The sequence below is a fragment of the Acartia tonsa genome, chromosome 4, assembly GCF_053477335.1.
Source record: "Acartia tonsa isolate MP-2025a chromosome 4, ASM5347733v1, whole genome shotgun sequence".
Taxonomy (NCBI): domain Eukaryota; kingdom Metazoa; phylum Arthropoda; class Copepoda; order Calanoida; family Acartiidae; genus Acartia; species Acartia tonsa.
In genome coordinates this window covers 47,825,356-47,842,027 of record NC_137263.1, presented here as the reverse complement: position 1 = coordinate 47,842,027, position 16,672 = coordinate 47,825,356, and the positions used below count along the sequence as shown (strand labels likewise).

Here is a 16,672-nt window from a genome sequence, read left to right as displayed (position 1 = left end):
ATGCAAAAAAAAAATTTTTTTTTGGTGGCGGCGGAAAACGGCGGCGGACGGCGGGAGCGGCGGTCCCGCCGCCGTTTTTTTTTAAAGATACCAATAGTTGGGGTAATTACTGACCCAGCCCAAAAGATTTCATCCAATAATCTCTAAAACTAAGGGAGTAGCACCCAAAATAAAATTGCTGGTATGTCGTGGCACGAGTCACCACATTTCCCCCCCCCCCCCTTTATCTTCCATTGTCTTATCCCTAATGATCCCCAGATTTATCCATATTATATTTTTCAATTTCTAAAGTTTACAATTTTTTAGACATTGCTTCAATCTTTTAAACAATTCTATTATGTAAAGTTTTAGGAAACGGGGGCTTGGAATAAAGAGGTTGGGATAAAAAAATACTGAAGTAATTCATTATGTATTGAATATATAAATAGAAATGTATTACCAGACAACTACCTGGATACCTTTTTCGTCTTCTAGCAAATTGCTTTCTGATCTTTAGTAGCGACTTGGTATTCCCAATTTTATTAATTGATTTTCAAACACTTAATTGAAAGTCGGCACAGGGTCCTCTGGTTCGGGACATACAGTTATTTAAGGATCAGTAATATTTGACATAATATCATTTAACATAAATTCATTTCACATAAAACATTTGACATAAAATCACTTCACATAAAGGTACATTTGACATAAAAACATTTGCCATAAAGGTACACTTCACATAAAAACGTTTCACATAAAGGTACATTTGAGATAAAGGTACATATGATATAAAGGTACATTTGACATAAAGGTACGTTTGACATAAAGGTACACTTGGCATAAAGGTACATTTGACATAAAGGTACACTTGGCATAAAACGTTTCACATAAAGATACATTTTAAAGTCTACCCGAGGTTGTCATTTTTTTCCCCGAGCATGGCAACCGGTGAACAGAATCTCAGTTCTGCACCACAAGCCTCGCACGACTGAAGTTCCCATGTCTATACAGTCATATTTATATGAAAATATTTTTAGAAGATTTTTGGAATTTTTTTTTGAAGATTTTCCATTTTTTTAAAGATTTTAGAAATTTTTATTTATTATTAAAAGAAAATCTTCAAAAAAAAATCAAAAATCTTCTAAAAATATTTTCATATAAATATGACTGTATAGACATGGGAACTTCAGTCGTGCGAGGCTTGTGGTGCAGAACTGAGATTCTGTTCACCGGTTGCCATGCTCGGGGAAAAAAATGACAACCTCGGGTACACTTTAAAATGTATCTTTTTGTGAAACGTTTTATGCCAAGTGTACCTTTATGTCAAATGTACCTTTATGCCAAGTGTACCTTTATGTCAAACGTACCTTTATGTCAAATGTACCTTTATGTCAAGTATACCTTTATATGAAATGTATCTTTATGCCAAATGAGTTTATGTGAAACGTTTTTATGTCAAATGTACCTTTATGTGAAATGAGTTTATGTCAAATGATACTTTATGCCAAATGTTTTATGTGAAATGAATTTATGTCAAATGATATTATGTCAAATATTACTGATCCGTTATTTAACCCCTTCCCCCTCTATTGTTTTACCCTAATGTCTGTAAAAACTAGGGATGGGAATCCGTCGAATTTTTGGGCCGGATTCGGATTCCGGATTCTGAAGGAATCCGTCAAAAAAAGTGACGGATTCTTGCGGATTCCGGATTCTTATTTATGGCGGATTCCGGATTCGGATTCCGGATTCTAGCAGTATTTTAAAGGCCGTCCGTCACAGAGGGATAGCTTTTTTCGTTAATTTATCACTATGTTACTTGGTTGAAGCCTTGATTTGTTTAAAGTGTTGACTTCCAGCATAACTAAAACATTTACATCACATTATTAAATTTAAAAATTTAAGTGCTACGTATGTCCTAAAAATGTGCTTGGTATTTTCTAACCTATTTAAATTAAATTTAGCCTACCAATTTAGAATCCGGAATCCGCTATAAAAAACGGATTCCGGATCCGGATTCGGATTCCAAAATTGGCCGAAAATTGGGCGGATTCCGGATTCCGGATTCGGATTCCGGATACGGATTCCCATCACTAGTAAAAACTATAATATATATTTAGATTCTCCCAGAGGGTCCCTGGTGGCATTTATTATATTGTTCTATTATCAACATTATCAACTATAATGTATATTTAGATTCTCCCAGAGGGTCCCTGGTGGCATTTATTATATTGTTCTACTAGCGGCTACGCCCCTAGAGGCCTCTAGGGGCACTTGAGGAGGAGAGAGTCGAATTTATTAATTCAATTTCTTATTTTAGATTTTAAAAGAATAAGTTAAAAAATATTTTACGTTTGACGTTTATTTTTCGTTGAATTCTCTTTCTAAAATTGGGAAATTTTTAAAAAATTTAATTTCTCTAGGGAGGGTGGTGGTACCCTCCCCCAAAATAGTTATAAACCTTCCTGGGACATATGAGAATCTACCCTATTAAGGAGAACCCGATCGGTTCAGCGGTTAGCGAGATCCTTCGGTACAGACACACAGATACACACACAGACAAACATCCTGTTACTTTAGTATAAGGATTATCAACATTATCAACTATAATATATATTTAGATTCTCCCAGAGGGTCCTTGGTGGCATTTATTATATTGTTCTATTATCAATATAATCAACTATAATATATATTTAGATTCTGCCAAAGGGGCCCTGGTGGCATTTATTATATTGTTCAGTTATCAATATAATCAACTATAATATATATTTAGATTCTGCCAAAGGGGCCCTGGTGGCATTTATTATATTGTTCAGTTATCAATATAATCAACTATAATATATATTTAGATTCTCCCAGAGGGGCCCTGGTGGCATTTATTATATTGTTCAGTTATCAATATAATCAACTATAACATATATTTAGATTCTCCCAGAGGGTTCTTGGTGGCATTTATTATATTGTTCCGTTATCAATATTATCAACTATAATATATATTTAGATTCTCCCAGAGGGTCCTTGGTGGCATTTATTATATTGTTCAGTTATCAATATAATCAACTTTCTACTCTGTGTTATTGGTGCAGAAGTTTTTGGAAAACTCAGTCTTGTTATTCTGGCAACGGTAAGAAATTTTGTTGCTGTAATTCTTATTCAAACGCGGTTTCTTTAAAAGTTTATACAAGATAATGTATGGCCTCTAAATTACAAGGTATGTTAAATTATTGATTACCAAGATAGTCTTTTTTTTATCACAATTAGGCGTGTCAGAGTCTTCCTATATATTAGAACCTCAAAACCATACCTTGTATACAGGGGCGTCCAAGCTTTTTATTTTGGGGGGGGTAAAATTTTTTTAAGGGGGGGGTAATTTGGTTTTGGGGGGGGTAAAATGGCGCGCGAAGCGCGCCGCAAATTTTTTTTACCCCCCCCAAAATTTTTACCCCGGGGGTAAAATTTGCTTGGGGGGGGTAATTACCCCCCCTGAAATCTGTTGGCAGGGGTAAAATTTGTTTACCCCCCCCAAAATTTACCCCCGGGGTAAAATTTTTGGGGGGGGTAATTTAAATTTTATAAAAAATTTAGTATTAAAAATGCGCGCGAAGCGCGCAAAAATTTTTTTTGTTAGAGATTTTCTATTTTGGGGGGAGTATTTACCCCCCCAAAATGTTTTGGGGGGGTAAATACCCCCCCCAAAATCGTTGGGGGTGCCTACGGCACCCCCAAGGTAGGGGTAATTTTTTTTTGGGGGGGGTATTGTTCACAAAATTTTGGGGGTGCCTACGGCACCCCCAAAATCGTTTGGGGGTGCCAAATGGCCCATTACCCCCCCCCCTTGGACGCCTATGCTTGTATAATATTTTATGTTCATGAAAAACTTAACTACTTATGAAATAATTGGATTCAGGAAATATACCTAGTGATTACATTCAGATGCACTTATAAAAAAAAATTTATTTTGAATTCGGATTGAGCCAATTGGCTAGAAAATGACTGGTTTACACGCCATTTGGACTCTAAATTTTTAAAAGGATTTTAATTCGAAACAGATTCGAATTGGCATCCATACATGCATTTTTTGTCTGAAATCGAGATTTTTTGTTATTATTATAAACTTGTGTTAAGGTTGTGATATGTTGTTCTGGAGTGATCGGTTCGTATTTCCTGCCCCACGAGACAGTAACCGTGTACAACGTGACGGTGAGTAACGCTACGGCCAACTGGACAGAGCTGGAGTATGGAACTTTCACAGGCCTGACCAAGAACAGCTTGAGTGGAATTATGGACCTGTGGGGCCAGAACCTGTATCCGCAGTACACAATGGATTGTGCCCAGCATGATGCTCCCCCGCCAACTTTCTTTACAGTTTTCGGAGTTCTATTCTCGGGAGTCACAGGTTGAAAATTATTTTTAGTCTTTTTTAAAAAAGGTTAAATATTTAAAACCAATTCTGCATATTTAGAATTATTAAAAAATGTTATATATTGTCATCAAATGTGTTTCATATGGCTCTATTTCATTTGTCTGTCACTCGAAAATTAAACCTGATATCCCAATTAACATATAACTTGATTATGTATTTATGATAAAAGCTTGAACGAAATTACATACAAAATACTTTCAGGTATAATGGCTGGTGCTAACCTTTCTGGAGAGTTATTATCTCCAGCAAAATCTATACCCCGGGGCACACTGTCGGCCTGTGCTTTTACCTTCACAACATTCTTCCTCTTGATTACTCTGACGTCATTAACTTGTAATCCAGTCCTACTTCATCAGGTGAGTCATTATACTCATGTTGAACCTTTTAGGTTATTCTTCAAGAAATTATGATCTTCAAGAAATTAAGAAAGTGTTTCTCGTATCAGTCGTAACCTATTAATAGGCTTTGTTATAGGAGTGAGAGGATAGGTTATTTGGCAAAAAAAGTTTCCTTTTGGGATGTAATTTCCTTATTTAGGTTTTTACAAAATTTTTTTTATAAAAATACAAAAATTTACCTACAATGGTTCAATGTTTGAAAAATCTTTTAAATTTAGAATTGTATGTTTATGGTTGAGTTCACCTTCTGGAAATGGTTTGTCCTGATTGGCGTTGTGTTGGCCACCTGGTCCGCATCTGTGAGCAACCTGATTGGAGCCAGCAGGATCCTCCAGGCAGTTGCGGAGGATTCTGTCTTTGGACCTTTTCTCTACTTTATCACAAAAGGAACATTGAACAATAATCCTATTGTTGCTGTCATGGTTACTTTTGTGTTTGTTCAGGTATACTTTATTTCCAGGGATATACAGGGATAAGACAATGGCTGATAAATTGATGTACATCCCCAATGAGGATACACAAAATTATCCCGTGTTCTGTAGAAACGTTTGGACAGTCAACTTATTTAACCAACCAATTAATTTCAATAAAAGTATCCTAAGTTGTTAAGCCATAAAATGTTATTATAAAACTTCGTGGACAGTTTAATAAACAGCCCCCCCCCCCCCATATTATAAAACAAGAGCTGAAATAAAAGTTTTAAGTTTAAAACTATTAATATTTGTTATGATGGCTTGTGTTGCAAGTTGCAACCGACTAAGAATAAGAAATATCCGTTAAAAATCCTAATAGATTTATTTAAAGGACGCCAGCAAGAAATAACACGCTTTAACAGCTGAAAGACTGCCACAAGAAGACCCAATACCCCAAATTTAAAGCCTTCAGCTTCAATAACAAAAAAGTTCTAGGCATTTCAAAATAGCATTTTATGTACAATGAAATTTTTGAAAGATTTCCAATGCTCATAAAAGAAAAAACAATATTAAATTACGTCGCCTAGACACAAAATTTTAAACTTATCTTTGTCAAAAACTTAGATTGCCTGTAACTGATTACATTTTTACAATAAAAACACCATATTTCATAGTCAAAATCTATTAAAAAAAATCGATTTAAATTGCATTTTTAAACGAAAATCATAGCGGAAACAAAGGGGTAAACTAATACAAGCTTAGCTGTGATTGGTTGTTAAGCTGATTCAGCCTTCTTATTGGCTACAGTACATTCGGTACAACGCAAGTAAAACTTAATTTTTTTAAATGATTTTGACTATAAAAATGGGTATTTTTATTGTAAAAATATAATTAGTTACTGGAAACCTAAATTTATGACAAAGATAAGCTTATAATTTTGTTTCTAGGCTACGTAGTTTAATTTCAAAGTTTTCAACATGAGCATTGCAATTCTTTCAAAATTTTCATTGTACATAAAATGTCATTTTAAAATGCCTAGAACTTTTTTGTTATAGAAGCTGAAGGCTTCAAATTTGGGGTATTGGGTCTACTTGTGGTATTCTTTCAGCAGTTAAAGCGTGGTATTTCTTGCAGGCTTCCTTTAATATATTTTTGTATTTAGGTTTGTTTCTTCATTGGAGGGCTAAATCAGATAGCGCAGCTGTGTTCCGTATTGTTCTTGTTGTCGTATGCTAGTGTTAATCTAGCTTGTCTTGGACTGGATCTTGCCTCTGCTCCAAACTTCAGGTATGTCAATTTCTACCCAAATGGCCAGTTGTAACTAACAACTGAATAAATTCGAATTTTTTTTTGTTAATTTCAGTTGATTTTGGTGGGTAACACATCGTAGTAAAGATGAACTTTTTATCTGCCCCCCAAATATAATTCTAGATTTATTCTGTTGGTTATAAATGGAACACAATATTTACAACAATCTAAGCGAAGCACATGTATGATAATTTCTTAAAATTAAAGTTTGTCCTTATCCACTGATACAGTATCCTGAATTTACTCAAATTTTCAACAAAATGATGTACAATTTTGTTTAGACTTACAAATTGATTATCTTTATAAAGTTTTGGCACTCTACTCTCCAAGAGTTATTGTTCGTTTGTCCTTGAAGTTTAGTGCTCCGCTTTTATTGATCATGTCATCCTTGTTTAATTTTGTTCAATTTATTTTGGATTATATACGTCTAAACCTGATAACAAATAATAGTTAGCTATTTATTTCAATCAAAATTATTATTTTTTTCAGGCCATCTTTTAAGTACTTTTCCTGGCACACCAGCCTTGTTGGTCTGATAGGGACCTCTGTCATGATGTTCTTCATCTCCCCGCTCTTTGCGGCAGTTGCCATCCTGCTCTGCCTCTCCTTGATCCTGGCACTCAACTTCTTCTCTCCAGCAAGACATGCCAACTGGGGATCTATTAGTCAGGCTCTTATATTTCACCAGGTAGGATTTTCCACTTTTAAAGTACTAGCGGCTTCGCCCCTATCCTCTACGGGCTTTGCCCCAAGAGGTTTGATCAACCTAATAATTCGTATTTTAGATTTAAAAGAAAAATTTTAAAAAATATTTTTTTTAGGGGGGGTAATTTTTCCTGTTTAGGGCGGTTGGGGGTTTCCAACCCCCAAGAAAATAGCTATAAACATTCCCGGGACCTTCCTTCGGTACAAACAAACAGACAGAGAGACAGACAGACATCGTTATACTTTGTATTATAGATAAAAAAAATCAAGCGATGTTATTTGTGTTTGGTAGATATTTGCTTATCTATAATTTGCGTATTCTTTAAGAGTTCAAAATTATGATAATAATAATATTAGTTAAACCTTACGCTAAAAAAATATGGTTTAAATATCATTCAACGTGCATTTTTTTAAATCAAAAATATTAAAACGCAATTACTTTTAAACATGATTCGATAGTTATTGAAATTAAATACCTAATATATCTTTGAATTTAAAAAAAAAGAAAACTTAGGTATAGAATTGAAATAAGGCAATATTTTACAGACAGACATCCCAACAAAGATAAATTATGTAGTGGTTGCGCAATTAAACAGTATAAAGTTTTTGCGTAATCAAATAAGGAAAAAACATTGTTATAATTTTTATGATCAACATGTCTGAATGGAAGGCAATTTTACGCGAGATTACGCAAGAGGATAAGTTACAATAATACACTTTTTATTCTATTTTTATTAAGTTTTTACTTGTATACATTTTAAAGGAACTAACTAATATAAGTCTTGTTTTTTTTTAACACGCTTAGCGTGTTCATCAAAGATTAGATTAACTTACCACGTCTCTATTTTTAAAATTGTTTAACATACTTGGCATATCATTGTTTTTATCCTTGGATATTTTAAAGTTGGTATGTTTTTCAACCTATTTTTAAAAAAATTACACTATTCTAAGACATGAAGATATATTTCGATTTTAGCAATCATTTTCAATTCATTTTGTCTAAAAAATATAGGCATGAGACATTAGATAACAGCAAATATGATCAAAGATATTAAACATAAATTTATATAGAACAATGTCACAAATTATTTTGAATCTTAGGTATCACCATAAAATACAGATGACTACTGATAAAGTTTGAAATAAAAGATTAAAACATTAGTTTTTTAAAAAGGAGGAGTAGGGAATAATTCTTGGCCTTGTTTGAGTTATGGGGCGGGGCATAGTTTTTATTAGAGGAATTTTTTTGATGGTTAGGAAATAGGCGGAGTTTTGGATGGTGAGTTTGGTTGAAGGCGGAGACAGAAAAAAACCTGGGAGGAGACAAAAAAGTGGGAGGAGTGGGGGGGTTATGAAAAGGTTGTGGATTTATCTTTGTCCTTGGTTGTTTATGGGTGGAGATTAGGATTTTGAAATCTGTTAAAAAAATGGGTGGAGTTATTCCTGAGATGGGAAAAATTTTAATCTTTATGATATCCTGCTTTGTTTAAGGTTTAAGGATGGAGGAAGAATTGGTGTTCTTTTGAATTAACCAAAAAAGTGAAAAAATGTGTACATTTTTTTGATAAAACATGAAATGAAAACTACATGGTATAAAATGTTGACTTATTTGAGAATTTTGGAAGTATAATTTGATGATGCAAACAATTGATTTGAGTTAAAAGATAACCTGAATATCAAAGAAGCTTAATCCTTTGAAATGTTAACTGTGTTTTAAAAGTTTTTTTATAAAAATTTGCAAATGCACACAGTTAATTTGAGTTTAAAGAAATGTTCAGAAATAAAATATTTTTTATAAACTAAATGATGAGGGTTTTTTTAGTAGATCTCTGAAACTGCAAACAAATGTTATGTGTTGAAAAAGAAATTTGTTGGAAAGATGGGTCTTGTTTGAAAACAGGATTTTTTTGTTTGATTGATGATTAAATGTTTGTTGGGTGAAGCAAATTACACAATTTTATTGAGAGCAGAATCAAAAGACCTAATCAAAAGTTTTTCCCTAGCTAGGCGTATCCAGGGGTCTGTGCTTCTTATTTTCTCTATTGGGACAATTTCCAAGTCCTGTAGATTGTGTCCTTGGGCCTTGAAATGACTTCCAACTGTAGTTGATCCAGTGCTGATTGTGTGGCTGTGCTCGTTAAAACGGCTGGAGATCATTCTACTTGTTTGGCCCACATACTGAGGTCTCCTAACTGCACAGGATCCACTGTTTTTCCTACAAGTAATAAGATATATAACGTTTTTACTAGTACAGTCTAGAGTGCTTAAAATAGGGAAGATTTCATTGGTTTTAGTGTTTATGACACTTTTACAAAACCGGGGGGAATTGTGACACATTTTACAATTTCTACCACAGTGGGAAAATCCATTTTTAACCCTGCTTGACCTTCTCTCTGTAATTACTGGTGGGAGTTGTGCCTTAATTAAAAAATCCCGTAGATTTTTAGGTCTGGACCAGCAAATCATTGGTGGATCTGGAAAGGTTCTTTTGAGGTGTGGATTCTGTATCATGACTTTCCAAAACCTAAACAAGATATTAGAAATATTGGGTAGTCTGGGATCAAATTGAAGTGAGAGTACAACTCTCTTTACCGGATTTTTTTCGGTTTTTATCAATGCTGTTGCTCTGGGTAGATTACTGACCTTTTCAAAAGCTTTAACTATGAAGTTTTGTTTGTAACCTCTTCCTAACAGTTTTTCTTGTAATATGTCCAGGTGTGCTAAAAAGTCTAAATTGTCAGAGCAGATTCGTTTGAGTCTTAGAGCTAAAGAGTAGGGAATGTTTTGGGTGATGTGACCAGGGTGACAGCTTGATGGCAAGAGATATGTACATTTCTTGCCAGGTTTTGTAAAAAGGGATGTCTTAATAAATCCTTGTTCAGTTATGGAAATTACAGTATCCAAAAATTCAACTTTTTTACTCTGAAAATCATAAGAGGCTTTAAATTTGATCAGGGGATGTATGTTGTTTATATGTTCTAAAAAATTTAAAAGTTCTACTTCAGATCCAGTCCACAGCATAATGCAGTCATCTATGAACCGTCTGTACCATGCTGGGGCTTGGCCTCTCCAAGTTCTAAGCAAGTTCTAAGCATTCTACCTTCTATCTTGGAGACTTTGGGCATTGAACTGTATATTATACAGTACTCGAAGTTTTTAAAAAATATTCTCTCATTTGTTTGATTAAAACTTTTATTGAATCTTGATTATTTAATACAAGCTAGCAGTGTCCAAACCTTTCCTCGAATAATTTTAATATTCAGAAGGGATAATTTAATTTTGATGTGGCTGTAAATGAATCCCTGGATTAATAAGTATTTCTTGGTAATATATCTTTTATCCATCTACGCTTTAATAACTTTAATTTGTACTTCAGCTTTCGATATCTTCAAGTTTTATCGTAAAATAAACAAAACAAACAAAAAACCCAATTGTAATAATTTTTTGACAAAAATTAATCTACAAAAGGGCTGTTTTTGTCCCTAATTGGGTTCTGTACGTCAATTTATCGTCCATTGTCTTGGCCCTTAATATTCCTGATAAAATTAAAAGAAAGTAATGTTGAGCACATTGCCAATAATGTAAATTGTATCAGGGAGGGAGGGGACATTGGGCTGTTTATTACACTAGTCCCAAAAGTTTTATAATAACGGTGTCTTATTCGTTGACTTAATAACTTTGGAGACTTTCATTGAATTTTGATTGGTTGGTTTAATAAGTTAGGTCTTTCAACGTTTCAACCATTAATTGAAATCTACAGAAGGGATAATTTTGTGCATCATAATTGATGATGTACACCAATTTATCGGCCATTGTCTCATCCCTTTAGATGCCTGGGTGCCACTTGTATGTTTGGATAGTAAAGGATTATTTTCCAGTACATAAACCAGATTATTGTGTGCAAAATTACACCTTGTAATGGCTTATCTGCATTGCCATTACATTATTTTTTTTCTCCAGATATTGTAAACAAAGTATTTATAATCAAACCACTTATGCACAAATTTGCATTAAAAAGGGTTATTATCAACAATATTGTAATAATTGTGGTAGGATCGTTACAGCTGTTACAGAACAAACATAATTTTGTACTTTATATGGGGAAGTGTTGTAGGCTTGCTTCACTTCAATGGGGATCTAACTCCTTATTTTCTTAATATTTAATTTTTAGGTCAGAAAATATCTGTTACTACTGGATCCGCGCAAAGACCACGTCAAATTCTGGCGGCCACAGATCCTGCTGCTTGTGCACAATCCTAGGTCTGCCTGTGCCCTAATTGATTTTGTGAATGCTATGAAGAAGGGAGGACTGTATGTGCTGGGCCACGTGACCAAGGGAGAGCTTCTCAACAATGATGAGGATCCAGTTGCTAAGGTATTGTATTTTTGACTCATCTAGTTTAAATACTAAAATATCAAACTAAGCTTTTCTGAAAATTACAACCTAACCAAGCCACATGATAACGAGTTGTATTATTACTTCTAAAAATATATACATTGTGCAAAGGGGTAGTTTTATGAAATGCATTTGAACTTAAGTTAGTGAACTGCATATTTTTTGCGAGTTAATGAGTTATACTATATTTATTTAGCATATATTTGAAAGAATTTCAATTTTCTACCTCGTAGTTTTGAAAATATCAAGACTTGAATATCGTCTTTTTGTGATATATGCAATTTAAAAAGACGATTTTCAAGTCTTGATATTTTAAAAACTACGTGGTAGAAAATTGAAATTCTTTTAAATATATGCCATATAAATGTAGTTTAACCCATTAACCAGGAAAAAATATGCGGTTCACTAAATTAAGGTCAAATGCCTTTCGTGAAACTACCCCTTTATTCTCATTTCTATTTTCTCCACCTCAATAGCCCAGAACCACGGGCTAACAATATTGTGATTGTACATTTTTATATTAGTAGAAAACTAGATATAATACGATACGATACGGAACCGGTTCTTATCCACCGGATATTATTCGATTTCGAAGCAATACTGGAAAATGATTTTATTCCAGGAGTTCCCCGACTGGTTGGCTCTGGTGGACCATCTCAAGGTGAAGGCTTTCGTGGAGGTGACCATGGAATCTAATATAAGGAGGGGAATCGAACAGCTGGTGCGCGTGTCTGGTATTGGAGCTATGAAACCAAATACTATTCTTCTAGGTAAAAAACAATATTTTTGATGGCAGGGTTAAAAGGAAGTACAACCGGAAAATAGCTAGGGCCAACGCGTAATTGGTATATAAAATTTCTAATTTCAGGATTCGCAGCAGGGTGATAAGGGTGGCTGCGTCATAACTAAAGACATTAAAATGGTTACTACTGCTGCTATGTCGGGTGTGCGACATTAAAAGTTAGAGAAGGGGAATGCCTTGGCCCTAAACAGGCGCAACTCATTACCATGCACAGTTAGGTCTTCAGGACAAAGGACGGGCAATTAAAGAGTTGGTTGTCTGTTGAGTTTTACTTAACCTAATAACCTGGGTGTTTGGACAGATAAGGAGATATTTGGCTCTTCTTAGTCAATTAATTTTAATGTATTATTTTAGGATTTCGAGATGAAAATGTTCACGTGGATGATTTACTGGAGTCAAGTTCCTCCTTCTGTGAACCTTCTTTTCAACAAGCTTTCCCCTCTATCTCACAAAATTATAGAAAGTAAGTTTTAATATTTATCAGATGGAGAGGTGGCAATGGGCTATTTATTACACTATTACCAAAGTTTTATAATAACGTTTTCTTATTCGTTGGCCTAACAACTTTGGGGACGGATTTTTTATTGGTTGGTTTATTTACATGAAAGTTCAAACGTTTAAACCACTAATTTTAATTTTTATGTGTCTTCTTTGGGAATGTACATCAATTTATCGGTCATTGTCTTATACCTTTAGATCCCTGAATATTTATGCAATGTGCAATGTGTATATTAGTTTTTTGTTAAGTAAAAAAGTTTTTATTTAGAAGTATAAAATAAAAAGAATATTGGTCATGGGGAATGTAGTTTTCTTTTAATACCTGACTTCAATAGTAAGTTTGAGGTGTGTGTGTGTGACCATAGTTTCTTATTGTTTGGACCTAAGTAGTCATGGAGTAGGACGAGAAACTTTTGTATAGCTACTAGGGCCGGTTCAAGCTCCACGTTCAAGTACACTATGACTTGTACTGCTGTAAGTTTTAGGTTGTTTGAAGGACCTAGTTTCTCTGGTCATTTTGTACTTCAACTATTATTGTCACGTGCCAGACGTAGCACCATTTTAAGTCTATAGTTCTAGCCCGACAAAAAGCGGACACGTTACCATTTACGTTGATTCAGCTCGTCAAAATGACGCAATTACAAGTAAATGGTTATTAAATATGGGCGAAGCAGCAACGCTAATAAAAATCCATAGACAAGAAAATTCCTTATTATCTATAGAACTATCTTTTCGTCTAGAGGTTGGATTTTAATATTGCAATATTACTGTTATGCCAAATAAGTTTAAAAGAATTCAAGGAGCCAGCTGAACTAAAATTATTATTATTTTTTTAAGAATTGAGCCTAAAGATTATGTCGGGGCCATATTGGACATTCTTAAGCTACACAAAAATGTTGGGCTCTGCAGAAACTTTCAACAACTTAATAGACAAGAAGTATTCAGGTAAATATTAAAAGAAAATGATGTTTTAGATGGAATCAAATGCTTTGTTTTAGTAAATTATTAACTTATCTAACTCATATTTGTAAAATAATAGTCCAAATTAATCAACATATTTTAATACAGTGGCGTGCAAAGAGTTTTTTGAACCTTAAAGAGATTTTAAGAGGGTTATTGTTGATACCCGACTCCTACGGGTTTAGATATAATTGAAATTTCATTTCTTGTGTGATAAGAATATATTTTATCTTTACTACAAAATTTCTAAAATAAATATTTCAGTTCTGAGTTGAAATTCCGTGTGCGCGCGGGTCGCAAGCGATTCCTTGACGTTTGGCTGGTCAACTTCTTCAACAGAGGAGACACAAATGTGACTGATGATACTTCTCTTTTTATGCTTCAGATAGCATGTATTGTCAACATGGTAAGTCGTGGGTTTAACAATTAAAAAAGGATGACAACATCCACAACTAGAGAAGTACATTTATATTTAACCATTTTACAAATTGAAAATAAACAGATTGATAAAGTAAGTGATAGAGTAGATGCCAAAGATTTTTTATTTAAGTAGCATTATTTGATTTTCCATGAATTTTAAAAAAGCTAGGTATAGGAATTTAGATGCAAAAATAAATTTTTTCAGGTACCAAAGTGGAGAAAGCACGAGCTTCGTGTCTTTATTTGCGTGAATGCCGCGGATTCGGATATTGCAGGTAAACTAATTCTCAAGAAACATTTTGTGGAAAAATAAGTGTACCTGCTCAGGGGTTTGCTATTCAGAGCTAGACCTTTAAATCATTTTAGTGGTGAGCCGAATTTCAGCCAATCACAGCGCGGCATTTCATAAAATGCTGTGCTCTCATTGGTGGAAAGTTGGCTCAACCCGATCTGGCTCACCAGTAAAATGATTTAAAGATCCAGCTCAGCCAATTAATTCCATTTGAAATTGCTGAAATTTAAATATTTTGTTGGCGTAGAGTTGGCGTAAACCTTGTTTTTTGATGTAGCTGGAGGGGAGAAATAAGGAATTGTTTGTCAGAATCACATTCCCTTTTCCCTGACTTGACTATATTTTTTCCCGAAATTATCTCATTTTTCAGCCGCTGCTACTAAATCTACTAAAATGTTTTTTGAAAAAATATAAATAATAATAATAATAAAACCTTGCTAATTATTTATTCAGAAACGAAGCTAAAAAGATCTTTATTACAGGCAGGGAAGCTGATCTCCTACGCCTGCTGGAGCTCTTAAGAATCAAGGCCCAAACATTTGTGCTGATCTGGGATCATCTGAGCAGTCAGATCAAGTATAAAATGCCAGATGATACCATGGGTAAGTTCAACTTTCATAAAAATATTTAGGAAATCTGTAAGACATTGGTCGATAAATTGATGTACATCCCTAATGATGACACACTAAATTAACCCTTCTCTGTAGATTAAAATTAGCGGTTAAAACGTTTGAACACTCAACTTAATAAACCAACCATTCAAATTTCAGTTAAAGTCCCCTAAACGAATAAGAAAACCTTCCAATAAAACTTTGGGGACTAGTGTAATAAACAGCCCATTGTCCCCTCTCTCTCTCTGAATGCAGCCGCCATTTTGTGCTGCTTTATAGATTTTTTTATTGATTTAAATAAAAAATATGTCACTTTTTGCCCCATTCAAATTATTAAAAAATTTTGGATCATAGAAAGAAAACGAAGTAGCGAGTTTCGTCGTATTTTCACAGTAGACTAAGCTTTTCTCCTTATTATATCCCCTGCGGGGCCTATTTCCTAATTCTGTGGACTCGCTACTTCGTTTCTTTCCATTATCTAAAATTTTTGTTAATCGACCATTATACTGTAATCCTAAAGTGTAAATAAATGACTGGTTGAAAATATAGTCAAATCCTTACTAACACATATTAAATTTAGATTCTGGAGTGGAAACTGCAGACATGGATCAAGATTTTGTCCTGACGGACAACTACCTGGCCGAGGCCAATGATTTCATCCAGGGCAAATGTACCCAGACCGCGGTGTCCTTCATCTACCTGCCGAAGCCACCCAGGTGTCCAGAGGAGCACCCCAGGTACCTTGCAAACCTGGAGACCCTCACCAGAGGTCTTCCTCCATCAATTCTCATCCACGGTGTCAGTCCTGTTATCAGCACAACTCTGTAGAAATAGACAATTTTATTTCCATCTTGTTTACAACCATTTATTAAGCCATTTTTTTGAGGCATTTATTGTGTACAATATAGTACAAGTAATATAGACTTATTTACAATTAATAGACTCAATACCTGATCAAAATAAATGTATTAGATACTTTAGCTTTGAGTAGTATTAAATTGAGCTTGTATTCATGTATGTCGTGACAAAATTTATTATATTTATTCATTAATATTTAAAAAACACACAATAGAATTTATATTACAATTTAATTATAAATGAAAGTACATTTAGAAAATCAATGTATCGCATTTTAATTTTCATATAGTTTTCTGTTATAAAAGTTTCATATATAGAAAATTATTGTCGTCAGAGCATCATAGCTTGAATTTAATTTTCTTATATTAATATCACTTTTTAAACCTCGTCAAATTACTATGGTGTGATTATAAGTATAACAAAATATATTTATTTCATTATTGAATCATTAATAGTTATTTCTTGCATCGTATTATAAACAGCTTTCCGCTGATATAAAATGTACAATTATAAGATTAAAACCAGGTTTTTTAGCCCCGAGATTTGATTGTACATTTTTATATTCGTAGACAACTGAATGTAATACGATGCTAGACATAATTTTTTCGT

At 33.9% G+C, this 16,672-nt stretch overlaps 1 protein-coding gene across 1 annotated transcript in view; it reads left to right on the top strand.

The window, feature by feature from the left end:
- Positions 1–16,672, top strand: part of LOC145317498 (solute carrier family 12 member 9) — a 25,554-nt gene extending 8,882 nt beyond the window's left edge. The window contains exons 7-20 of the mRNA XM_080158605.1: positions 2,981–3,103; positions 4,105–4,375; positions 4,604–4,758; positions 5,019–5,243; positions 6,376–6,500; positions 7,011–7,209; positions 11,398–11,601; positions 12,245–12,392; positions 12,779–12,887; positions 13,760–13,867; positions 14,147–14,288; positions 14,508–14,577; positions 15,077–15,196; positions 15,786–16,672. Of these exons, the coding sequence (XP_080014731.1) occupies positions 2,981–3,103; positions 4,105–4,375; positions 4,604–4,758; positions 5,019–5,243; positions 6,376–6,500; positions 7,011–7,209; positions 11,398–11,601; positions 12,245–12,392; positions 12,779–12,887; positions 13,760–13,867; positions 14,147–14,288; positions 14,508–14,577; positions 15,077–15,196; positions 15,786–16,033 (2,247 nt within the window). The 3' untranslated portion in view covers positions 16,034–16,672. The remainder of the gene's footprint in view (positions 1–2,980; positions 3,104–4,104; positions 4,376–4,603; positions 4,759–5,018; positions 5,244–6,375; positions 6,501–7,010; positions 7,210–11,397; positions 11,602–12,244; positions 12,393–12,778; positions 12,888–13,759; positions 13,868–14,146; positions 14,289–14,507; positions 14,578–15,076; positions 15,197–15,785) is intronic.